Source organism: Xyrauchen texanus, chromosome 49 (assembly GCF_025860055.1).
Source record: "Xyrauchen texanus isolate HMW12.3.18 chromosome 49, RBS_HiC_50CHRs, whole genome shotgun sequence".
Taxonomy (NCBI): domain Eukaryota; kingdom Metazoa; phylum Chordata; class Actinopteri; order Cypriniformes; family Catostomidae; genus Xyrauchen; species Xyrauchen texanus.
The window spans coordinates 15,374,189-15,394,737 of NC_068324.1; the positions used below are offsets into that span (position 1 = coordinate 15,374,189).

The 20,549-nt window shown below is 35.3% G+C and overlaps 1 protein-coding gene across 1 annotated transcript in view; it reads right to left on the reverse strand.

The window, feature by feature from the left end:
* Positions 1-203: 203 nt before the first annotated feature.
* The window catches only part of dapk2b (death-associated protein kinase 2b), a 37,384-nt gene continuing 17,038 nt past the window's right edge, over positions 204-20,549 (reverse strand). Inside the window, exons 3-12 of the mRNA XM_052123419.1 lie at positions 18,253-18,474; positions 14,691-14,829; positions 11,878-12,007; positions 11,651-11,699; positions 11,522-11,548; positions 9,907-10,059; positions 9,394-9,439; positions 6,381-6,470; positions 4,179-4,250; positions 204-3,680 (exon numbers count right to left, since the gene is read on the reverse strand). Coding sequence (XP_051979379.1) covers positions 3,555-3,680; positions 4,179-4,250; positions 6,381-6,470; positions 9,394-9,439; positions 9,907-10,059; positions 11,522-11,548; positions 11,651-11,699; positions 11,878-12,007; positions 14,691-14,829; positions 18,253-18,474 — 1,054 coding nt within the window. The 3' untranslated portion in view covers positions 204-3,554. The remainder of the gene's footprint in view (positions 3,681-4,178; positions 4,251-6,380; positions 6,471-9,393; positions 9,440-9,906; positions 10,060-11,521; positions 11,549-11,650; positions 11,700-11,877; positions 12,008-14,690; positions 14,830-18,252; positions 18,475-20,549) is intronic.

Sequence of the window (20,549 nt, forward strand, 5' to 3'; positions counted from 1 at the left end):
ACAAATAAAAAGCAGAATTCATAACAAGCACATTTTCTGCCTCCACAGTTAAAATTTTGGGGGCATTTTTGATGGGATTTTTACCCCAAGTCCCCCTTAATTTCTGACCCTGAAAGATTTGTAACCATGTTGAATTTCAACACCCCTCCATTCTAAATGCTTGGTTTGCGGTCAGGCATTAGGTTTATTTAGGATGTGTCTAAGTAAGTTTTATTGATACTGTGGCAACTACATTTCTGAATTACAGGCTATTATTTTTTCAAGAACACAGTCATTGCATTCAAAGAAACAAATGAGAAACCACCCCAATAATGTGAGTCATTGTTGGTGTTAGTGACATCATGACCTTTAAAACTCCTGCTTTGGTTTCATGGAATACTTTTACAAGGGCTATTTGGAATGGCTAACTTCGTTACAAAAGAAAATAAGTGCTTGAATAGAAGGGTTAATTACCAGGACAAATTGGATGGGATAAGCAAGGATTACTGAAATATGTAGGGCAATGGGCTGGAAAAGAACAAACTACCATGCAAAATACCATGGGCAGCATTGGCAAGTCAGTTAATTAACAAAGGCGTGAAATGCTACAATGCTAGGATGTTGTGGATGGCTGCCATGGCTTTTCAATACAGTTGCTAAGGTGTTCTGTGTGGAGTTGTAGCGCATTTGCTATGTGGTTTTAGTGTATTTGCTAATGGTGTTCTGGATGGTTGCTTATTGTCCCACAAACAGAGGGTAAAGAATCATGGGCTGAATTTTAATACTTAGTATGTTTGAGTATGAGCAATTGTAAAAGTGATGCTTAAAAATATTTTAAATAGATAGCTTTATTTGTTCAGTTTTTATTGACTAAATGTCAAGAGGTTTCTGAGGGCAACAACTGGCAGCCTGATTTAGACAGGGTTAGACACCTCTGGTTCACCTCTTTCACCTTTCACAGAGCCAGCAGACTACATACATCTCTAATGAGACTGTTAGAGACCTAGAGACAGGTCAAATGTTCCTAGAAATTGTATTCAGCTTAATCAAGCCCAAACAACACTGCTGTTGTGACACCATCTGGGCAGGGTTGCAAAAATCTTATTCAGCTGACTGACACAGATCTTTTCACAGACATATTGTGAATGACGCAGGAGCAACCCAGTTACGACTTTCTACTGTATGTACAATTGGCCCTGAAACGTATTTAAGCCACTCAATATAAAATACACAATACTGTATATCAATGTCATTGCATTAAATACAAAACATGAAACCTGACATCTGAAAACAATGTTAGATCCTTTCTCAGAACTATCTTCAGTGAAATATCAGTGAAAGTTTGCAGTCAGTTTCACTCAAGATCACACAGGTGTCCTATGAAAAAAACAATCAATCGCAATGACATTAAAAAAGTGTGGTGTATGTTTCCAAAACTATATTGGGTCATTGCACTTCTAAATAATCTAAAGAAATCAAGTTTACCTGAATAATAAAGCATACCTTTTTAAATGCCAATTCCCTGACCTTATTAGTGGACCATAAACAACCAAACAAGCAGCTAAATAAATATATTAATCATTTATTTATTTTACTATTTGTACACAAGGGGATTTTTTTTAATCGTTTCTTTAGAAAGTATAAAAACTTTCCAAAGTATAAAATAAACACGACATGATAGAGGATTAGTTTTGTGCTTGAGGCACATATTATGAATATTTTCCACTTATAGGACAATCTGGCATATTTATACTTGTAAACAATACTGTGTAGTCCCCTAACACCAACTCTTCACCTTCATTCGTGAGAGAAAACTGATTCTATAGAAAGTGATGTAAACAATATAGGTGGACGTAAACATGCACTGAACAATCATGTTTATACAAAAAAGACAAAAACATATGTTTGATTGCATGTACTGTATGTAACGTTCAAGTATGCACTGCATAACCAGACAGGTTTAATACCTATTAATTTGAGGGTCTTTCAATAAAGAACACTGATTTCCTAATTTCTCTACTTGTCCTGACAAATTCCAGCCCTCACAGGATATTACAGAGATTTATAACTCTACATTCCTAGGAACAATAGCATCTATGACGTGTTATCCTGATGGTGACATCTGTAGAGCACAGGGCATTTAGTGTAGCCTATGATCAGCTTTCTTACAAACACTCAAGCAATTTAGATAACATTGATGTGAAAGGCACTAAAATACAAACAATTGACATATCAGTTACTGTAATCAAGTAACTGTACTGTTACTGTACATAACTTCAGCGCCACTAGCAAAACCAAATGGAATTGAAAAAATAATGACTCTCCCCTCGCCTGCCATTGAACGGAGGGAGTGGAATACAAAAAGAGAAACCTATTTCACTATATCGTTATTACTAAACTGTCTAATGCTGAATTTAATGCAGAACATTTAATAAAGAGGATTAAGGAACAATTAAAATGTATCCAACATGTGACATGAGGTAGCATTATTACTGCCCTATCTCCATAAACTTCTGCCTTACTACTGCCCTCATCTCGGCATACATTTTTTATGTCAAAATGAACAACATCTGATACAGAACATTTTATGTACGTAGACAGGTTTGAACATCACCACCACTACAGTCTAAAGAGCAAATATTACGATTCATTGTCATTGACCTACATTTTAAGACACTTAAGAGAAAATACATTGAGTTTCTCTAAACTGGATTGACAAATCAAGTCTATTTTGACTTCCCAGATGCAGTATTTAAGACCCCGTTTACACCTGATATAAAGATGCATTTCCTGTGATCTGATCACAAGCGGTCGGCATTAAATACAGGTGTAAACGGGTGCAAAACATTTTGTGATTTGTGAATTTTTGCAGTTTGTTATCATGCACTTAAACACTGACATAGTGATTGATATCATCATGAAATCAGAGACACTGCCCTCGAAATCTGAATACAAGTGGTCACAGGAGATGAGTTTGAGTGACCAGGTGTAAACAGCGATCGGCATAACTAACTTATATAATCACAATAATAATAATAATAATAATAAAAGGATAATATCATATATAGAATAAAAATTAAGCTGCTGGCTATATTAGTCACGTATCAGTAGCACAGCTTTACAAAGACAAATGACATTTTAAGAAGTTCCAATATGTGTAATGGCACACTTTAAGACATCAGCGACTGGTCAGGACTGAAAACTGTACAAGCTCAAGGCAAAGTGTGAAATTATACTGTGATACATATTTTAACATTGCAGTTACAGTAATCTCTTTCCCATCCCATTACGTACTTTAATACATTTACATATGGCTTTAAACATGTAAATATCTTTTTCTTTCTATGTTTGCCATAATTGCACTTGTTACATCATGTGTACAGATGCGGTGACCCATGCATAATAATTGCATCTTTATGAAGCCACATACGCATTACTGATGCCTCAATGGCCTTTCAAAAAACAAAACAAAATGTGTGCATTAGAAAAAGGCACACATAACACTGGTTCACCACGAAACCAGCATGCGCCTGTGATGCTCATATTGCGATAAGTAGGCAGAGCAACGCGGAGTTTCAGGAAGTGCTGCTCCTTTTTCTGGTTCTGGGTCTTCTCAGCATTACTTCTTCCTCTTTATCGCTCTCACATTCTCTCTCAAACATTGCCACCGTGCTTCCTACATAGCCCATCTTGGGTTTATCCTGCAACCCACAATAAAGATATACAGATGTTGATGCATTCCAGCAATGCAGTGAAATGGGAGTGAACGGATACCAACATGTCTCTCTCAGCCGAAAAGAAAGTTCTCAGTAGGCTTCACTAGGAATCAACATTCTCTCAGATGTTTGTCCTAAAATTTATGTGGATTAATAAATAGACACAATTGAAACAATTGCTGATATACAGCAAGTATATTGCCAGTTCTGCCTCATATTGGATACTTAGTTCATATTTGAGGCATATTTGGGAAATTGGCTGTTACATTTAATGGAAACGCAACTCCATTGTTTACTGTAAATGGAATATGTGATCACTTGACCTCGCTTGGGTAAGATCTCAGAGGCACTCTCGTAATATAACAGGCAGTCCTCTTTGTTGACATTGCTTGGCCCCTTGCAGAGTATATAGATAGACAGACAATTACCTTTAATGGAAACCATTAACCGAGGCTGGACAGAGTATTGAGTGGGGCCCATTACCTGTTGCTTGGAATGACCTTTCTTCATCATGCGTGTTAAGTGGTTGCAAAGGGTCACGATTCTGAAAGTAAGCTTTTGGAGAGCAGAGAGAAAATTCAGTTTCAAGTTCACTTTTTGGCATAGGGAACAGTAAAATAATTCAATATTTGTGTTATTCTAGAAAACTGCCATTTGTAAATTTCTTGTTTTCTTTTTCTTTTTTGAAAAGGTTACAAATGATCTTTCTAGAAATTATATTTTCCCACCTCAGGCCAAATGTATCAGGGCATTACATTAATGGTTGACAAGTATAGGTTTTTCAGTGGATGATTCCTAAACTATTACTCACAACCCTTAATATGTGGTTAGAGCCTTGCAAAGTATCAGTATTTATCTTCACTAACCCTATAGCACAACATTACTTCAATACCTTCACAGTAGGTTTGAAATTTATAGAATTTGGATACAATAACTGAGTAAATTATTGTAGAATAGGCAGTTTTGGTGTGCCTTGTAATAAATCACACATTATAATTGAAAATGAAAATTAATACTAATAATCTTTGACATTTCTTTATACAAACTTGTATTGCATGAACCATGTTTCATTATATTCTTTAGGTCAAAACTATTTTTATGGAATCAGTTGAGTCAGTAATTTTATTTCATAATATCACTTAACACGAATCATCATTTTAGAAAAAAAAATCATATACACAAGTCATGATTTTATACACATCTATGACACATCTACACATATACACATCTATGATATTAAAAGCACCTGCATAATATTGTGTAGGTCCCCCTCGTTCCGCCAAAGCAGCACCAACACGCATTTCAAAATAGCATTTGCTAATCTTCTCACCACAATTGTACAGTGCAGTTATCTGAGTTACCGTAGACTTTGTCAGTTTGAAACAGTCTGGCCATTCTTTGTTGACCTCTTTCATCAACAAAGCATTTCCATCTACAGAACTGCCACTCACCTGATGTTTTTTGTTTTTGGCACCATTCTGAGTAAATTCTAGAGACTGTTGTGTGTGAAAATCCCAGGAGATCAACAGTTACTGAAATACTCAAACCAACCCATCTGTCACCAACAATAAAAAATTTTCCCCCATTCTGATGGTTGATGTGAACATTAACTGAAGCTCCTGACCCGTATCTGAATGATTTTATGCACTGCACTGCTGCCACAAGATTGGCTGATTAGATAATCTTATGGATGATTGTTAGTGCCAGACAGGCTGGGTTGAGTACCATGTTTTGCTTGTGTATGTGGTTTTTGTAAATGATGATCTCCTGGGATTTTCACACACAACAGTCTCTAGAGTTTACTCAGAATGGTGCCAAAAACAAAAAACATCCAGTGAGCAGATGTTCTGCAGATGGAAATGCCTTTTTGATTAGGGAGGTCAACAGAGAATGGCCAGACTGGTTCGAATAGACAATGTCTATGGTAACTCAGATAACCGCACTGTATTGTGGTGAGAAGAATAGCAAATGCTATTCTGAGATGCGGGTCGGTGCTGCTTTGGTGGCACTAGAGGGACCTACCCAATATTAGGCAGGTGGTTTTAATGTTGTGGCTGATCGGTGTATAATGAAAGCATGATATTTCAATTTCAATGAAAGCAAAAATTAGGTATAATTGTTTTACATTTATTCTATATAACCCATTAAAATGTAATGGCTAAGAACACATAAAATGTAATTTTAAGATTTACATCATTATAATTTTAATTCAACAAATTGAATTGAGTATTCATTTGATTTTGTTCCTCATTTTGTAAGTCATTTTGGGTAAAATGCTAAATGACTAAATGTAAATGAGTTGTCTTTAACAAAATAAAATGAAAAATATACTGTATATATATATTTTTTTATCTAAACTAAATTACATAATTCAATTGGATGTGATTTTGTTATGAAATTGAAATGCATAAATCTTAAAAAATAGGCAGTTTTTGAGTGATTGTGGGCATGCAAATTTCCTGATATTTAGATATAAGGCATGAATAAAAAATAACATGAATACTTTGTGACAAACTAAACATAACAGATGTAAAATAATTAGACTATGTTATCATTTATACAGTAGTTAGTATAAAAGTATCCTATTAATTCAGTAGTAAGTCATGGAGACCCTCATAGTACACATATGGCACCTGAGAATGACCCATTTAGCAACTGATGGTATAGCAGTGTTTACACTCTTACCTGCCATCTTCTTCGAGCGTACTGTCTCCTGAAGTTCTCAATGTTGACCACAGATTGTCTCCTCACCATAGCTTGTCTGGGGTTTATTGGCTAAAGGAAAAATTATCATATTGTCACAACCAGTTCAACTAAAGCCCTGCCAATGAATCAGTGAAAATGATGACCACCTAATTAACCAGTGAGACAAGAGGTTATATCTAGAAAAAAATTACACATAACATACACAATAAAATATTTGAATATTTTCTGAAGAAAATGTGAGAGGGTCTTGTCTGTGTTATGCTATGGAGGGTTTAAGTCCATTGCCATGTGGCTGCTAGGGTGTTCTGGATGGTTGCTAAGGCATTGCTAGATGGTTGCCTACTGGGTCAATTCAATCAAGCCCAATCCCAAGTTTCTATAATATTCTGATCCCTAGATATTGTTTAGGTCCCTCCTTCAATGTACGTCTATATGATATATTATATGTTTTCTAATTCGCCAGGCAAAATTCTTAAAGGTTAATGATAGTTCACCCAAAAATTAAACTTCTCTCATTATTTACTCACCCTCATACCATCCCAGATGTGAATTACTTTCTTTCTTTCTTCAGCAGAAAACAAACAAAGAATTTTAGAATAATAACTCGGCTATGTATGTCCATACAATGCAAGTGAATGGTGATCTGACCTTTGTAGCTCCAAAAACAGTGTTTAAATCCATTTCTCCAGAAGTTATATAATAGGTGTGGGTGAGAAAAAGAACAATATTTAAGACCTTTTTTACTCTAAATCTCCACTTTAACTTTTAGATGTGAAAGTGAAACTAAACTGGCACTAAATTTGACTTTCAGATGTAAAAGTGAAAGTAGAGATTTAGAGTACAAAAGGACTTAAAAGTTGATCTGTTTCTCACCCACACTTATTATATTGCTCCTGAAGATATGGATTTAACCACTGGAGTCATTGCATGAACATACAAAGCTGAGATATTATTCTAAAAATCTTGTCTGAAGAAAGAAAGTCATATATATCTGGGATGGCATGAGGGTGAGTAGATGATGAGACAATTTTCATTTTCAAATGAACTATCTCTTTAAGTCTGATTCCTCAGAAAAGTAATAAGCCACATGAGTTACCTCTAGTCTACCTATATGTTCATGGCATGAGGTGGGATGAGTTACACAATAAAGTTTAATAAGGGGTTGGTTCAAATCCCTAACCCAAGTATGAGCTTGCCTTAGCAAGCACCACTAATCACTGTGAATCACTGTCAGTACAGTTCCACAATTTTCAAGAAATACAGTAGCACCCCGCAAGGATTTTGTATACTTTTTTCTATATCCCAATGCAGCACAGCAAACTGCAGACAGATAAGTGTGAGGTATATAATCATCATTCAGGGGCTTTATTCAGTGAAGAAGGAAATAACATAATTGTTTACGTCAAGCAACATGTTGACTGAGAATTATGAAGAAACAAAGAAAATGTCCAAGTACCGAGGTTCACAAATGACAGCCATATGCATGACAACACATGCATAGACATTTAAATGACATTTTAAAAAAATCTTCAGTATATTTGCGAAAATTACTTTTAAAGTAAATAAATATTGCATTTCATGTTCAAGAAAGGAAGAAATCTCTGAAATATTAATTTTGAAACACTTAAAAAATTATAATTTCAATAATAATAATATATTTACTACACAAAATAAGCGCAAATTTGTTATTGGTCAAATAAAAAAAGAATATGATTTCAAAAGTGTCTCATGACAAATGTCTTAATGCATATATTGACCTTTAATGCAGTATACATCTGGAAAGTTAAAAACCTCTGTACTTGAACTGAAAAAAGTGACTTTATATGGTAACATCGAACTGATTTGAGTCAGAAATATTATTTAGAATCTCCAAATCAACCTAAATACAGAAGGTTACACAAACAAAACAAATATTAATGGTTAGATCAAGTAGAAATAGCTCCTTAAAGGTGGAGTAAGCAATTCCCGAGAAAGACTGTTGATATTGGAACTCAACAACCAAACAAACACACCCTCCCTTCAGTGCTCCTTCAGAAACTCTGCCCCCCAAGTAACCCCACTGTGCTAGCAAACTTGTGTTTTTAGGCCGTCGTGGCTATAAAAACCTTTTCAAACATTGTACGGAAAAATACCATGATATAGAGTGAACAGCAAGCTCCTGTTTGAGAGAGCTCAGAAGGGCTCCTCTCATACTGGTATTGACTGCTGACACTGACTAATTTGGCTTCGGTCAACCTCAAGTGCTCCTAGCGACCTTTCCTCAATGCCTCAGCTTTACTGAATTTATTCCGCACCTGAGAAAGCTCCTGCCATATGCTCTCGCTTTCCTCTTTATACCAGGTTTCCTTCTCTCTATAAATGTAAAGAAGAGATTCAATGTCCTCTTGAAGGGATATGCACTTCTGAGACATGCCCTCAAGACCCATCTCCATTAGTGAGATGTCCTCCAACACATTGGCAAAATGTTCAAAGTTGACATATGTGTTGCTCGTTGTGCCAGCAAAATATGATTTAACAAGAGATTTCTCAACATCATTGAGACTAATGTATGATGCTGGGAGCGATAAAATGACCTGCACTCTTTGATACAAATATAAAAAATAATGAAATTATACAATAAATAATGAAATAATGCAAGATACTAATAGTTCGATGAATTTTCTCAATTCACCCACCATTGGCAGGTGTTGCACAAAGTACATTTTGGACCCTGCTTATTTGGTGTATAAGTTATGTAACTCATAATTTGTAAGTGCACAGTATGCCATGTGATACTGTATGTTTCACTATTTTTTGTAGTTAACCAGTTAATTATGCTTCTAAAATCATTCAGAGGTCAGTTCACGCTGTACACAAGAGGAGAGCAAAGTTCAAAGCTGTGAAGTTTTAGAATTCCAGTAAGAAGCTTGAGCATTTATATTAAACAAGCAGCAAAAGCTTGAATAAACATGCTTTGAATTGTGCAGGTTTCAGACATAATCCAAGTGTTTACCTTTATCCACGGGTGGTTGAGTGCATCTTGTACCTTAAGCCTCTTTCTGAAAAACAAAAACAAATGTATGCAAAATGTAAGTAAATGCATAAGAACAACATGAAGATAAAGTAAAAGAAAGAGAGATTGAGAGACTTCATTTTGACTCAGTTATAGACAGGAAAGCCTTCTCTTGCCTTAATAAGCACTTCATCTGTGAGATGTCAACTTAACCCATAATAGATCTTCTGCAGAAATAGCCTGAGATATCTTTGAACATATTAACTTGACAGTAGTGAACATTACATGCTCAAGCATGCCCAATAAGCTTAATTAAGGATAATTTTTAAATGCTTTCAATACCAAATTCCAATGCACTATTGTTTTCTAATAAAGAATTAAAAAAATTCCATTCAGAACAAAAATTCCATTCAGAACAAAACACAAAAAAAATTGAATTTTACACAAAAGCCTCTAACTTTAGAATTTACTGTTGTTGTCTCTCTTTGGTTGAATTCTGATTTGACCTCTCACCTTGTGTCTTTCACCAACAGCTGTCTGATGAAGCTTTTGGCCAGTTCACTGGTGCTGCCGAAGAATTCCTCATCAAATTCATAGTTCACTGCTGAGATGTTTGCCAGAGTTTCCTGCTTGGAGTCGCCCAGGAATGGCGATGCCCCGCTTAACCTAAAAAAATGAAGACAAATACTTGATCTTCGTTCAAGCACACTGAAAATTCCTGCTAATTTCATGTTTTTAAAATTTCATGCAACTGATCTGAAACTGAAATCTTAACACATGTGCCAGAGCTTATAGTTCAGACAGCTCTTACGTTCCTTAATTATGTTCACAGAGACAATGGATGTAACATTATTGGTGATTCACTATTCAATATTTTGGTTCACTTATCTGTCAGTGAGGCTATTGCTGACACCTCACAATGTCACCTTACACTGAAGGTGAACATATATTGTGGGTAGTTAATCTATTAAATGAGTTCCACATGAAAGTTGGTCAACCAATCCTTTCAATCACAGGGTATATAAACAGCTGATTACATCATATGACTTTCATTTTATATTAACTAGAATTGCATTTCCTGAAGGAAAAATAAGTGATTGTTAGGTACCAAAATAATAGTGTTAATGTTTTAAATAGGTTTAGGTTTTAGGCTTAGGTTATTCATATTGTAGATTAAATGTCACATAACGCAACTTCTGTGACATCTTCGCAGTGTTAAGGAGATAAATAGTTAAAGGAACGTTCTGGGTTCAATACAAGTTAAACTCAATCAAAGAGTATTTGTGGCATAATATTGATTATCATAAAAAATTTTTTTTAAAAACAATACCAGGATAACGGGGTTTGCTGCCATGAAACAAAGTTGTAAAATTAGGTATAACTTTATACAGATAAGGTTAGTAAGCAAACTTTATCACAATGTCATGTTACATGTATAATGTTTAAATCTTGTAGCGATACTTTTGAAACAGTGTGTATTTTAGCATTTATGGACTAGCCTCAGTCACTTCTATTTTAAGTACCTTACTGTAGCTGCAATTAAGTACTTCTTTATATACAGATTTTTTATATACACGTAAATAATGGAAATTAATAAATACAATTTTTTTTTAAGGGGGAATCAACATCGCAATCACAATTCGAAATGCAAAGAAATGCTTGAAAGTAGACCAATTGCTGTGCAGTATGCAAATATTACAGTGACATTAAAGTTCTTGGTTAGATTTTGAATGGTGTCAATAGGATTTTCAAACTTTAATCTTCAGTTTCTTAAAAAGTATACAGTTTCTAAAAAACAAAACTTTATTGCACATCTAAGATTAAAATTATCTACAAAACAAAGTTTAAATGGAGTTTTAAAGTGGTTTGGACTGAATTCATTGCAGAAAATTGTGCAGAAGTTTCAATACATTGCTCTGTAGTTAACTTTCCATTAATTAAGTTTAATTTGGAACATGAGTTGAGTCTCATACTCAAGCCCCTCCACTGCAGACACCAATACCATATACACTTGTAAATTCTATGACTGATTCCATTGAGTTTCTCATTCTAGCAGACTTTGGGATGTCAGTGAATGTCTAGATGTCTATGAATCTATTTTAATCCACAATCTTCTGTTAACACTTACAGGATGTAAGTGATGACTCCGATGCTCCTGAAGGAAACAGAGGGTAGGAAGAGGAGGCACATGGTTAAGCCAAGCACTGATGCTTGCTGCATGTAAAGTACAAAGCATGATGTGATTAAGAGTTCTTACCACATGTCTGCCTCTAATCCCAGCTGCTCATAGTTGACTATCTCTGGAGCTGAAAATAAACCCAGTAAGAAGTATCACTGTACTGCCATTTTATTCAAAACAACAATATAGGATGTACAAAAAAAGAGAATTTCAGCTGCATCTGACACATCAGTGTCCTTCCAGTAATGTGAAAATGAATCACTCACTTGCCTTTTTCATGTACTTTTGTACATTCACAGACTTACCAACGAATTCTGGAGTCCCAAAAATGTTTTTGAACTCAACTCCGTCCTTGATCCTATGTGCTAAACCAAAGTCGATAAGCTTGATCCTTGGCGATTGAACGTTGTTGTCCAACAGCATGATATTCTCAGGCTGAAAAACAAAGAAATGCACATTGACAAAGATGATCTTTATGTCAAAAACAAGTAAACAGTTAAAGCTGTGACCTAGCAGATGTTGAGCTGTGGCACTAATGGGGCAGTTTCCCAATCAACAGTACATAACCCCATATAACACCCAGTGTTCTTTTTACACTTTTTTTTTATCATAATTTTTATCTTTTTACCAAAATGCTCTTTAAAACTATAGACAATATTTTGTCATGTCATATTAATTAATTTAAATCTAAAAAAATAGCACATGGGTTTAGTCTACAAAAAAAAAACATTTTATTTGACAATAATGTGAAAAATGACAAAAGCATCAAACAGTAAAGACCCAATTTTAACCAAATATTCAAACATTGAATCAAACAACCTGAGCTCCTAAAAAGCATATAATATCCTGAAGAATAAGCAACTTTTTAGGAGTTACTACGTTGCGAATTCTTCATGCTTTAGAAGTTTCCTCATGCTTTCATTTACCATTGCATTACATGTTGTGCGTAACAGAAACAGAATTTTTACCACAGAAGTTACTTATTCTGTTCACCTGATCATTCACTATATTGTCTGTGCTGATATAAATTGTAATATTATGTTGACAAATGGGTACATGGCACAAAGTGAAACATACTATGCCCCTGAAAACCAATGTTTGAAATCAGGTCAGGCAACTCAGGAAACACTATTTATTACAGTGTGTATATGACCATGTAACCTCCACCTCAGCAATTTGCATGCTGATGAAGTGGCTAAAGGTTTCATGTAAATCTGAGGAAAAATGCTCAACACCAGTTCTGTTCCCTTTTAATGCCTCTACATACGCAAGAGGTGAAAAGAGGCATCTATCTGTCTTAAAGTGCGGATGAGTAAGTACATTATGTCCCTTTAGGAATTGAGCCTCCAATAAATCTATCTATCTACATTTCTGTCTGTCTGTCTGTCTGTCTATCTATCTATCTGAACAATCTTTTCACCAGTATGACAGATTTTGTCAAACGAGCATGTTTTGACTGAAATGAGAAAGGGTTATATTCAGTTATTTGAGTGTCTCTGGCTGCCCTTGTACTGTTAAAGTTTCTGCTAATGACTGCGGATACGCAGCACTTAGAAAAACAGGATGGAGATTATCCTCAAGAACAGCGTGGGTGACATGTCTCATCATGTGCCGCTGTTAACCTGGTGGTGTTGTATGAGAATGTCTGGACGAGAAACACATTTGAATGGGGTCCAAAGATATAACTGTCAGTCAATGATGGGTAGAAATTCGCTGCAGTGGTTTGCTAGACGAGTTATTAGCAGAGGAAATTATTTTGCAAGGATCTATATAGTGAAAGTTAATATTGCTAATAAAGCTAATATAAAGATTTGTCAATGGGGTAAAAAATAAACTTAACTCAAGACATAGCCTCTGAAAACAAGTCATATTGTCAATTTTGCTTCTCAAATAAATGTACAGTATCTTGTTAAATTAAGGATTTAAAATAAGGATAATCTTTTAAAATATCCTTTTTAAATAAGGATATATATACTGACATTTAAGCAATTAAAAACACTGATTATGAATGTGATGTCACCTATCCATTTCCTAGGAATAGATCAATGGCAGGTCTTAGAAAAGTGAATACAGTTATTTTGCTATGAAAAGTTACAGGTGTTGCCATGCAACAGAGAGGAGTGTTGCTCTGAAAAGGCACATTCATCTCTGTCTGGAAGAGCCAAACTGATGCCATGGCAACCACTGTAGCTGTTTCTCGCTTCCAAAACGAAACTATTTATTGGAACCTTATTCAGCCCACCCTTTTTCTGCGATCCACTATTCAGAATTTTGTCATCAGAAAGTATTTTTCACCAAGAGTTGATGGTGTGAGTCTACAGCAACCCTTTACTATGTCAAAATGCTATTGAGGTGCTTTTTCTGTGTCTCTAAATGTTCGTTTTTACCGACACCCTCAGAGGTAAATTGGACCTGGCAAATCACAATCAAACAGCTATGACACACTGCACTTTTTCATGATACAAACATTTTATTGTTATACATGTAATTCTCCTTAATTCTTAGGTTTTAACTTGTTAATAATTTGTGTTAAAATGTGTAGTTGATATGAAATTTCCAACAGTGATAGCTTATCTTATTACACATGCAAGTTCAACATTAAATAAAATGACAATTGTACTTTTTAAAATTAATCTGTCACACAAAAGTTTTTAGAGGCTTAAATGTGATTAAAGTGGCTGTAAACAGAATACAAAACATACACTTTCAAAGGTGTATGTGTATGTGTGTGTTGTGTGTGTGTGTGTGTGTGTGTGTGTGTGTGTGTGTGTGTGTGTGTTTGTGTCTGTATAAATATACCATAGTTGCACCCTTCCCCCGTCCAAGTTTAATGCTCAAAAATCTGCTGACATTAACTTTAACTCCATGGGTGAATAACATGTGTAGATGTTCAGAGGTGTCATGCAGAGATATTTTGAATGACTTTGTTTTTTGTTTGTTGGACTTTCATGAGCATATGGAGGGATATCATCTTATGGATTTATGAATGAAGTACTTGTTTTAAAATCTCCTGCCTCTGCTTCCAGCTGTTCTGACATCCCCTGAACACTTTAAAATACTCATGATAGCTTTAGACAACTCTAAAACCTGTAAATATATTTATAAGTTGTTTTTGTACCTTCAGGTCAAAATGTGCGATTTTCATGGAGTGCAGGTATTGAACTCCATTAAGTATCTGTTTGATGAATTCAGTGGCTTCCTCTTCACTCAGTGACTCTTTCTGTGCCAGGAAGTCAAAGAGTTCGCCTCCAGATACACTGAAAAAGACAGTTTCAATGAGTTATAAGTGGGTTGCTTGTCTTACATGCAAACATACACATAGTGAAAAATCATCAAAACAAATCCAACAAATGCAACAAGTTAAAGAGTAACTTCTGCACCATAAGCATGACCAAATGGAATTGAAAAAATTGCCATTTACAATTACTGTTTTCAGACAGGTTTCCCAAACACTCCCCCCATCTTCCATTGGTTGAATAGAAATAGAAAGTTCTGCCACAAGCGTAAAAGGTTAGTTCACCCAAAAATGAAAATCCTCTCATGATTTACTTACCTTTAAGCCATCCCAGCAGTGTATGACTTTCCTTCTACAGCAGAACCGAAGTGAAGATTTTTATAAGCACATTTCAGATCTTTTTGTACATACAATGCAAATAAATATGTGCCATCAGCCTGCTGGCTGTTTGATAGGCCAAAATGCATATTTAGGCAGCATAGATTTAATCCTCACGACTCCAGTCGATCAATTAATGTCTTCTGAAACAAATCCATATGTTGTGTAAAAAATATTATCGATAATTAAAATGTTATTAACTGTAAAAAATTGGTTCCTGCCAACAGTCAACGTATCAGTGACATAAGCACAATGGCGTGTTCACCCGAGAAGTCGGAATGCACGCTTCAAATACAACAGGAGAACGAACATCGCACGAGAGTTAGATAATTTCAAACAGCAATACAGTGCTGGGTGGAAGCAATGATTTAAAGCTAAAAACGTTTTAATTATCAATTTGTTTCTTACACCTAACCTATCAGTTTTCTACAGAAAACACTAATTGATCGACTGGAGTTACTTTTATGGTGCCTAAATATGCCTTTTGGACTGATGGCACCCATTTACATGCATTGTATGTACAAATTGAGCTGAAATCTGCTTATAAAAATCTTCACTTAGTTTCTGCTGAAGAAGGAAAGTCATACACATCTGGAATGGCCTAAAAGTAAATCATGAGAGAATTTTTGGGTGAACTAACCCTTAAAGCTATTGACTGAGCCAATTTTGCTATGTTGGGCTGTTTGGGATGTTCGAACAGTGCAATGTTTAGATAGCGCAATAGTGTTTAAACTTTTTGCGGGAATCGACCAATAAACGGCTTACCATTTTCTCTGCATATTGCATTGGGGTATGAGAAAGTATTTTAACATTGAACAAATTACATTGTCTTATGGAAGACATAAGTTATTTATTATTTTTGTAATTCAGAAATTGCACAATTCACCTTTAGTGTTGATGTTTAAACATCCAGCACAGTGACATTAATGTTATGAGATCAGGTCAAAATAAAATAATTTTATTTGATTCTTATTTTTTTAATTTATATATGTGTTATGCTTGGCAGACAACAAGGCAGACGAAGGTTGAGGATCCACAAGCAGTAACTTTATTTAACTAAACAAACACAAAGGAAAACCCACGATGGGGAAATGAACATAAGCAGGGAACTCGGGAAGGAAACACAGAGCAGGCTTAACAAACATACCAACAAACATACTAACATTCAACGATCGACCGGGACTGAACAAACAGGCAGGGTATAAATACAAGACAGGACCAATGAACAACCAGAACTCAAAATGACATGATGAGGTGATGAACAGAAACCAATGGGAAACTAACGAGGACAGGTGAGAACAATGAACAATGAACACAATGGCTAACAAGACTATGGAGGTACAGAAGGTTCAAAAGTGAAAACTATGGAGTGACGAAAGTATCAAAATGGAAGACAAAAGGGAAACAGTAAAACAGGACAAGGTCATACGTTACAATATGCATGTATTTTGGAACTGGCATTTTTGTTATTTTGCATATCTTTTTTCTATATTGTAATTTTATCTGATCTATATAACTAATAACTTTGAGAGAAAAAATCCCCAACACTGAATCTTTATCTTAAAACCAATGTTAAAAACGATTTATTATTTAAACTAAAAAACCCTTTAAGTTTTAACTGAGCCTGATCTCACACATTACATGCTTCTTCACTGCTGTTCATCTCGATAAAATGAGACAAAGTAAACTTCCTGTAAAACAGTTAACCACAGCAGTGCTTAAAAAAGCTGAGTCTAACACTTTTTTATCGCTAACATCAAAACACTTTATTGCAGCAGAAAGCTCCCTAACATTTACTCACATTTCAATACAGTAGCTTATCAGCTTGGCTGAACTTGTACACTATGTCCTCATTATAGTTGCTCCATTTAAATGTTCTTCTCTTAAAATGAACAGCAGCTGACAGACATACACAGTCTTTTCTATTCATCTGCAGTTCTGTTTGGATTCATTCTACAATTAGTCTAATAGAGCCTCTATGCTCTAATGCACACATTATAGGCTAAACCTGAGCTGGGCCTCCGAGAAACTCTAGAGCACTGATATATATTAGTTTCCCACATGCTATACAGGCAGAAACATGGTACACATAGAGCACTACAGATAATGAGGTACATCGACAACAAATATACACACATACACATGGAAACATGTGTGACAAATTGTTCCCTTTTACAAATGACATAAGAGATCAGTCAACAAAGCAACTATGGAAATTGAGCAGCAATGAATCACCTAATGTTTATTTACTGGAATTGTACCTTTGTAATGGGACTCATCATTCTATACAGTTTTTCTCAAGGACTGTGATTTGAAGCAAATATAATTCATGTACACTGAGTACACATAAACTACTCTGTACTTTGGCTTAGCACTGATTAACAGCGTCAGCTAGAGTTCTCAACAGAAGTGCTTACAGAAGGGCTGAATCCAAATTTGCATTCTTCTGCTACACATACACATTTCTACAACCTATCACCAGTACTTTGCTGGTAATGGGAAATCTTATAATTTTAAGTCTGTGGTTTGAGAGATTAGAAGTATTGGTCTGATACAACCCTGAGAGCACATGTATGACACCCAGATGTCTATTTGTTGATTATGGTTTCATCTGAAAAAAGTGTCTTTTTTTCCCCAGAGTGATTATGTGATTGTGATGATTCAAGTCTATTATTGAAAAGCCTCAGAGAGTTCAGTTGAGAAGTAGCTTGGGTCTAAATAGTGGTGAATGAGATAAATGGGAGCTCTTACTCGTTGTTACTCGTTTCATAAACAAAGAGGTTAGACTATTTTAATAGAGATGATATGCATATAGAAGTCTTCAAGGTACAGTAGCAACAGCGGCTTTTTTTCATTTCAAGGGCCACAGAGTGGACAATGATCAGGTGTTAGCTTAGTTTTGGTGCAACAAATCCTGACAAAAATGTTATGTGCAATTCAGGGAAAAAATCAAATGCTACAAAAGTGTAGGATATGACCCTTTAAGAACTATACAGTGAGGCAAGCTGTGTTTGAGTGGGTAATTGTAGCTTTCATAAAGAGCGTGGGAGGTTGCATTGTCACTCACAGTTCCAGGATGAGCACCATGTCTGTGCGGTCCTCGAAAATGTCATGCAGTGTGATGATGTTAGGATGTCGGAGCTCCTGTAGGATGTCCACTTCCCTCTCAATTTCCTCTCGCCTAACACCTCTCCGGCTCACCCGATTCTGACGCTTCTTTATTAACTTTGCTGCATACTCCACACCTGTGCTTTTCTCTATACAACGCTTCACGATAGCGAACTGTCCACTGCGTGAGAGAGAGAAAGAGACAGTCAGACAGAAGCAACAAGCATCAAGATGTCATCATCTACTTTTATGTCGTTTGAACATAAGAGTGGAACACTTATTATCAAAATGTCAAAGTTATTCTTCTGATCCATTAAAATCAGAAGAAATCGCAAGCTAATCACTGGTTGTCAAGTTCAGTTGCATTTGATTTTATATACATTAAATAAAACAAACAAAAAAAACATGAAAAAATATTTAACACGCTGGAATTTGAAAGCGGGGTATTTTTTGGATGCTAAACAAAAAAATTATACTACTAGACTAATGAGTCTTAGACTATACTTTAAGAACTACTGTCGTTAAATGTATTTATTTACTTTGGTTATGTCTTATCTTGCATTCTTGGTGCCCCCTCACAACAAATAGATACATGAGAGAGTTATGGAAGGTGGTTATAGGAACAATTCAGTTCCCCTGCTAATACGGCAGGTAAGTAATGATCTGGGTGATCACAACAATTGCACAATCTAATACTGAATCTGCCACATTGTAAATTCCAATTTTGTAGGATTAAAACATTCCAACAAAGCTAATCTTTTCATTAAATGCATTAGATGTTTCATTTGCTTAATTGTAGTTAGTTATTAACAAAAGAAAATGCTTGAAACAAAGCCCAAATTGTGTCAGTCTAATTGTAGTCTCTATAAGCTCCATTTCACTGTATTAGATGGATCGCAGAAAGTATATAGCACCTCAATTTGAAGTGTAATTACAGACACTTTTTGCAAGGGAGCAATCGGCAAGAAACATCAAGCAACAATGCACTGTGGTGTTTATGGGATTCACACTGAACAATCAGTTATGCGTTTCCTGCATAGCAAGAGCCTGAGAGGAAACCCTGCCGCTGGGAAGCGCAAGCCAGGGTTCATGATGTGGGTGGAAAACACTCTTTCAGAGAGGAGAGAAGCACAGAAGAGGAATGCTGCCCACCCACCACTTCTGTTACAAAGTGGTTGCTTTTGCTTTTGCTTCCTCATACATCTTTGAACATTTCAAACAATATCTCTTGACAGATGAGAATATGTTCAAATCTCATATTTCATCTGCTATTCAGGTTATCTTATGTTTTTTTGTCTGCTGTGAAAAATTATTCTAAGTTCACTTATGAAACTCTACATGGCGTAAGCTGAAAAATCCTTTGACATGTAATCTGTTAGTACCAGTATTGGGGAAGATACTTAGAAACTGATTGCTGAATTCAATTATTTAATTTGTTATATTATTAAATCAGCGTGACATTCCCTTAAAAAATTTACCAATACAGGAAATATTTAGCTTAAAAAAGAAGGCAAAATCCCTTTAAGTCTACGTGGGACTTAAGTGAATAAGTGAATAATTTACATGAACCATCCGAAAGAACTGACTCATTAAATGAACCAGAGTTTCTAACGTGAAATATTAGGGAATCTTTTTTATAACTAGTTCATGAATTTAACCTACAATCAAATGTCCTGTAAAAATAAGCCCTGGATATACTAATCCTGTGTGAATTGACATATTGTTAAAAAAGCCAGTGAATGGAGGAAATTGTGTTGAGGTTTGTATGTTGTTCAGACACTGCAGCCCTGTGTTTTGGACAAACATTTTCAAAGGGACTAATAAAATAACATAATATTGATTGTCCATATTTTTAATTCATGAGTGATTTAAATGATAATATTCAACAGGCAACTAAATCTGAGAAAATCCAAGTAGGAATTAGTAGCAAATTAGGAGACTAACTAACTTACTAATTACTGTTGATGATGTTATTAAGGTGAAAGGTTTATTCATGTTTATTAAGATTTTTACTAAACTGAAATTGTGGATGGCTAAGTGCATTCACTTTTAATAAAGGTATGCGACCATTACGCTCCAACATTGCTCTCGCTCCATACCGTTCACATGCTCTGTCTCCAACATTAGTTAATAATACTCTTATCTAAAATTTAAATTTCCTTAGTTGCTTGCTGGTAAGCCAGTTTCACTGCAGCCACAACAAGAGTTTTCTTTCTGAAACCTCCTCCTCCCCAGCAGCAACTGTCTAAATCTGCT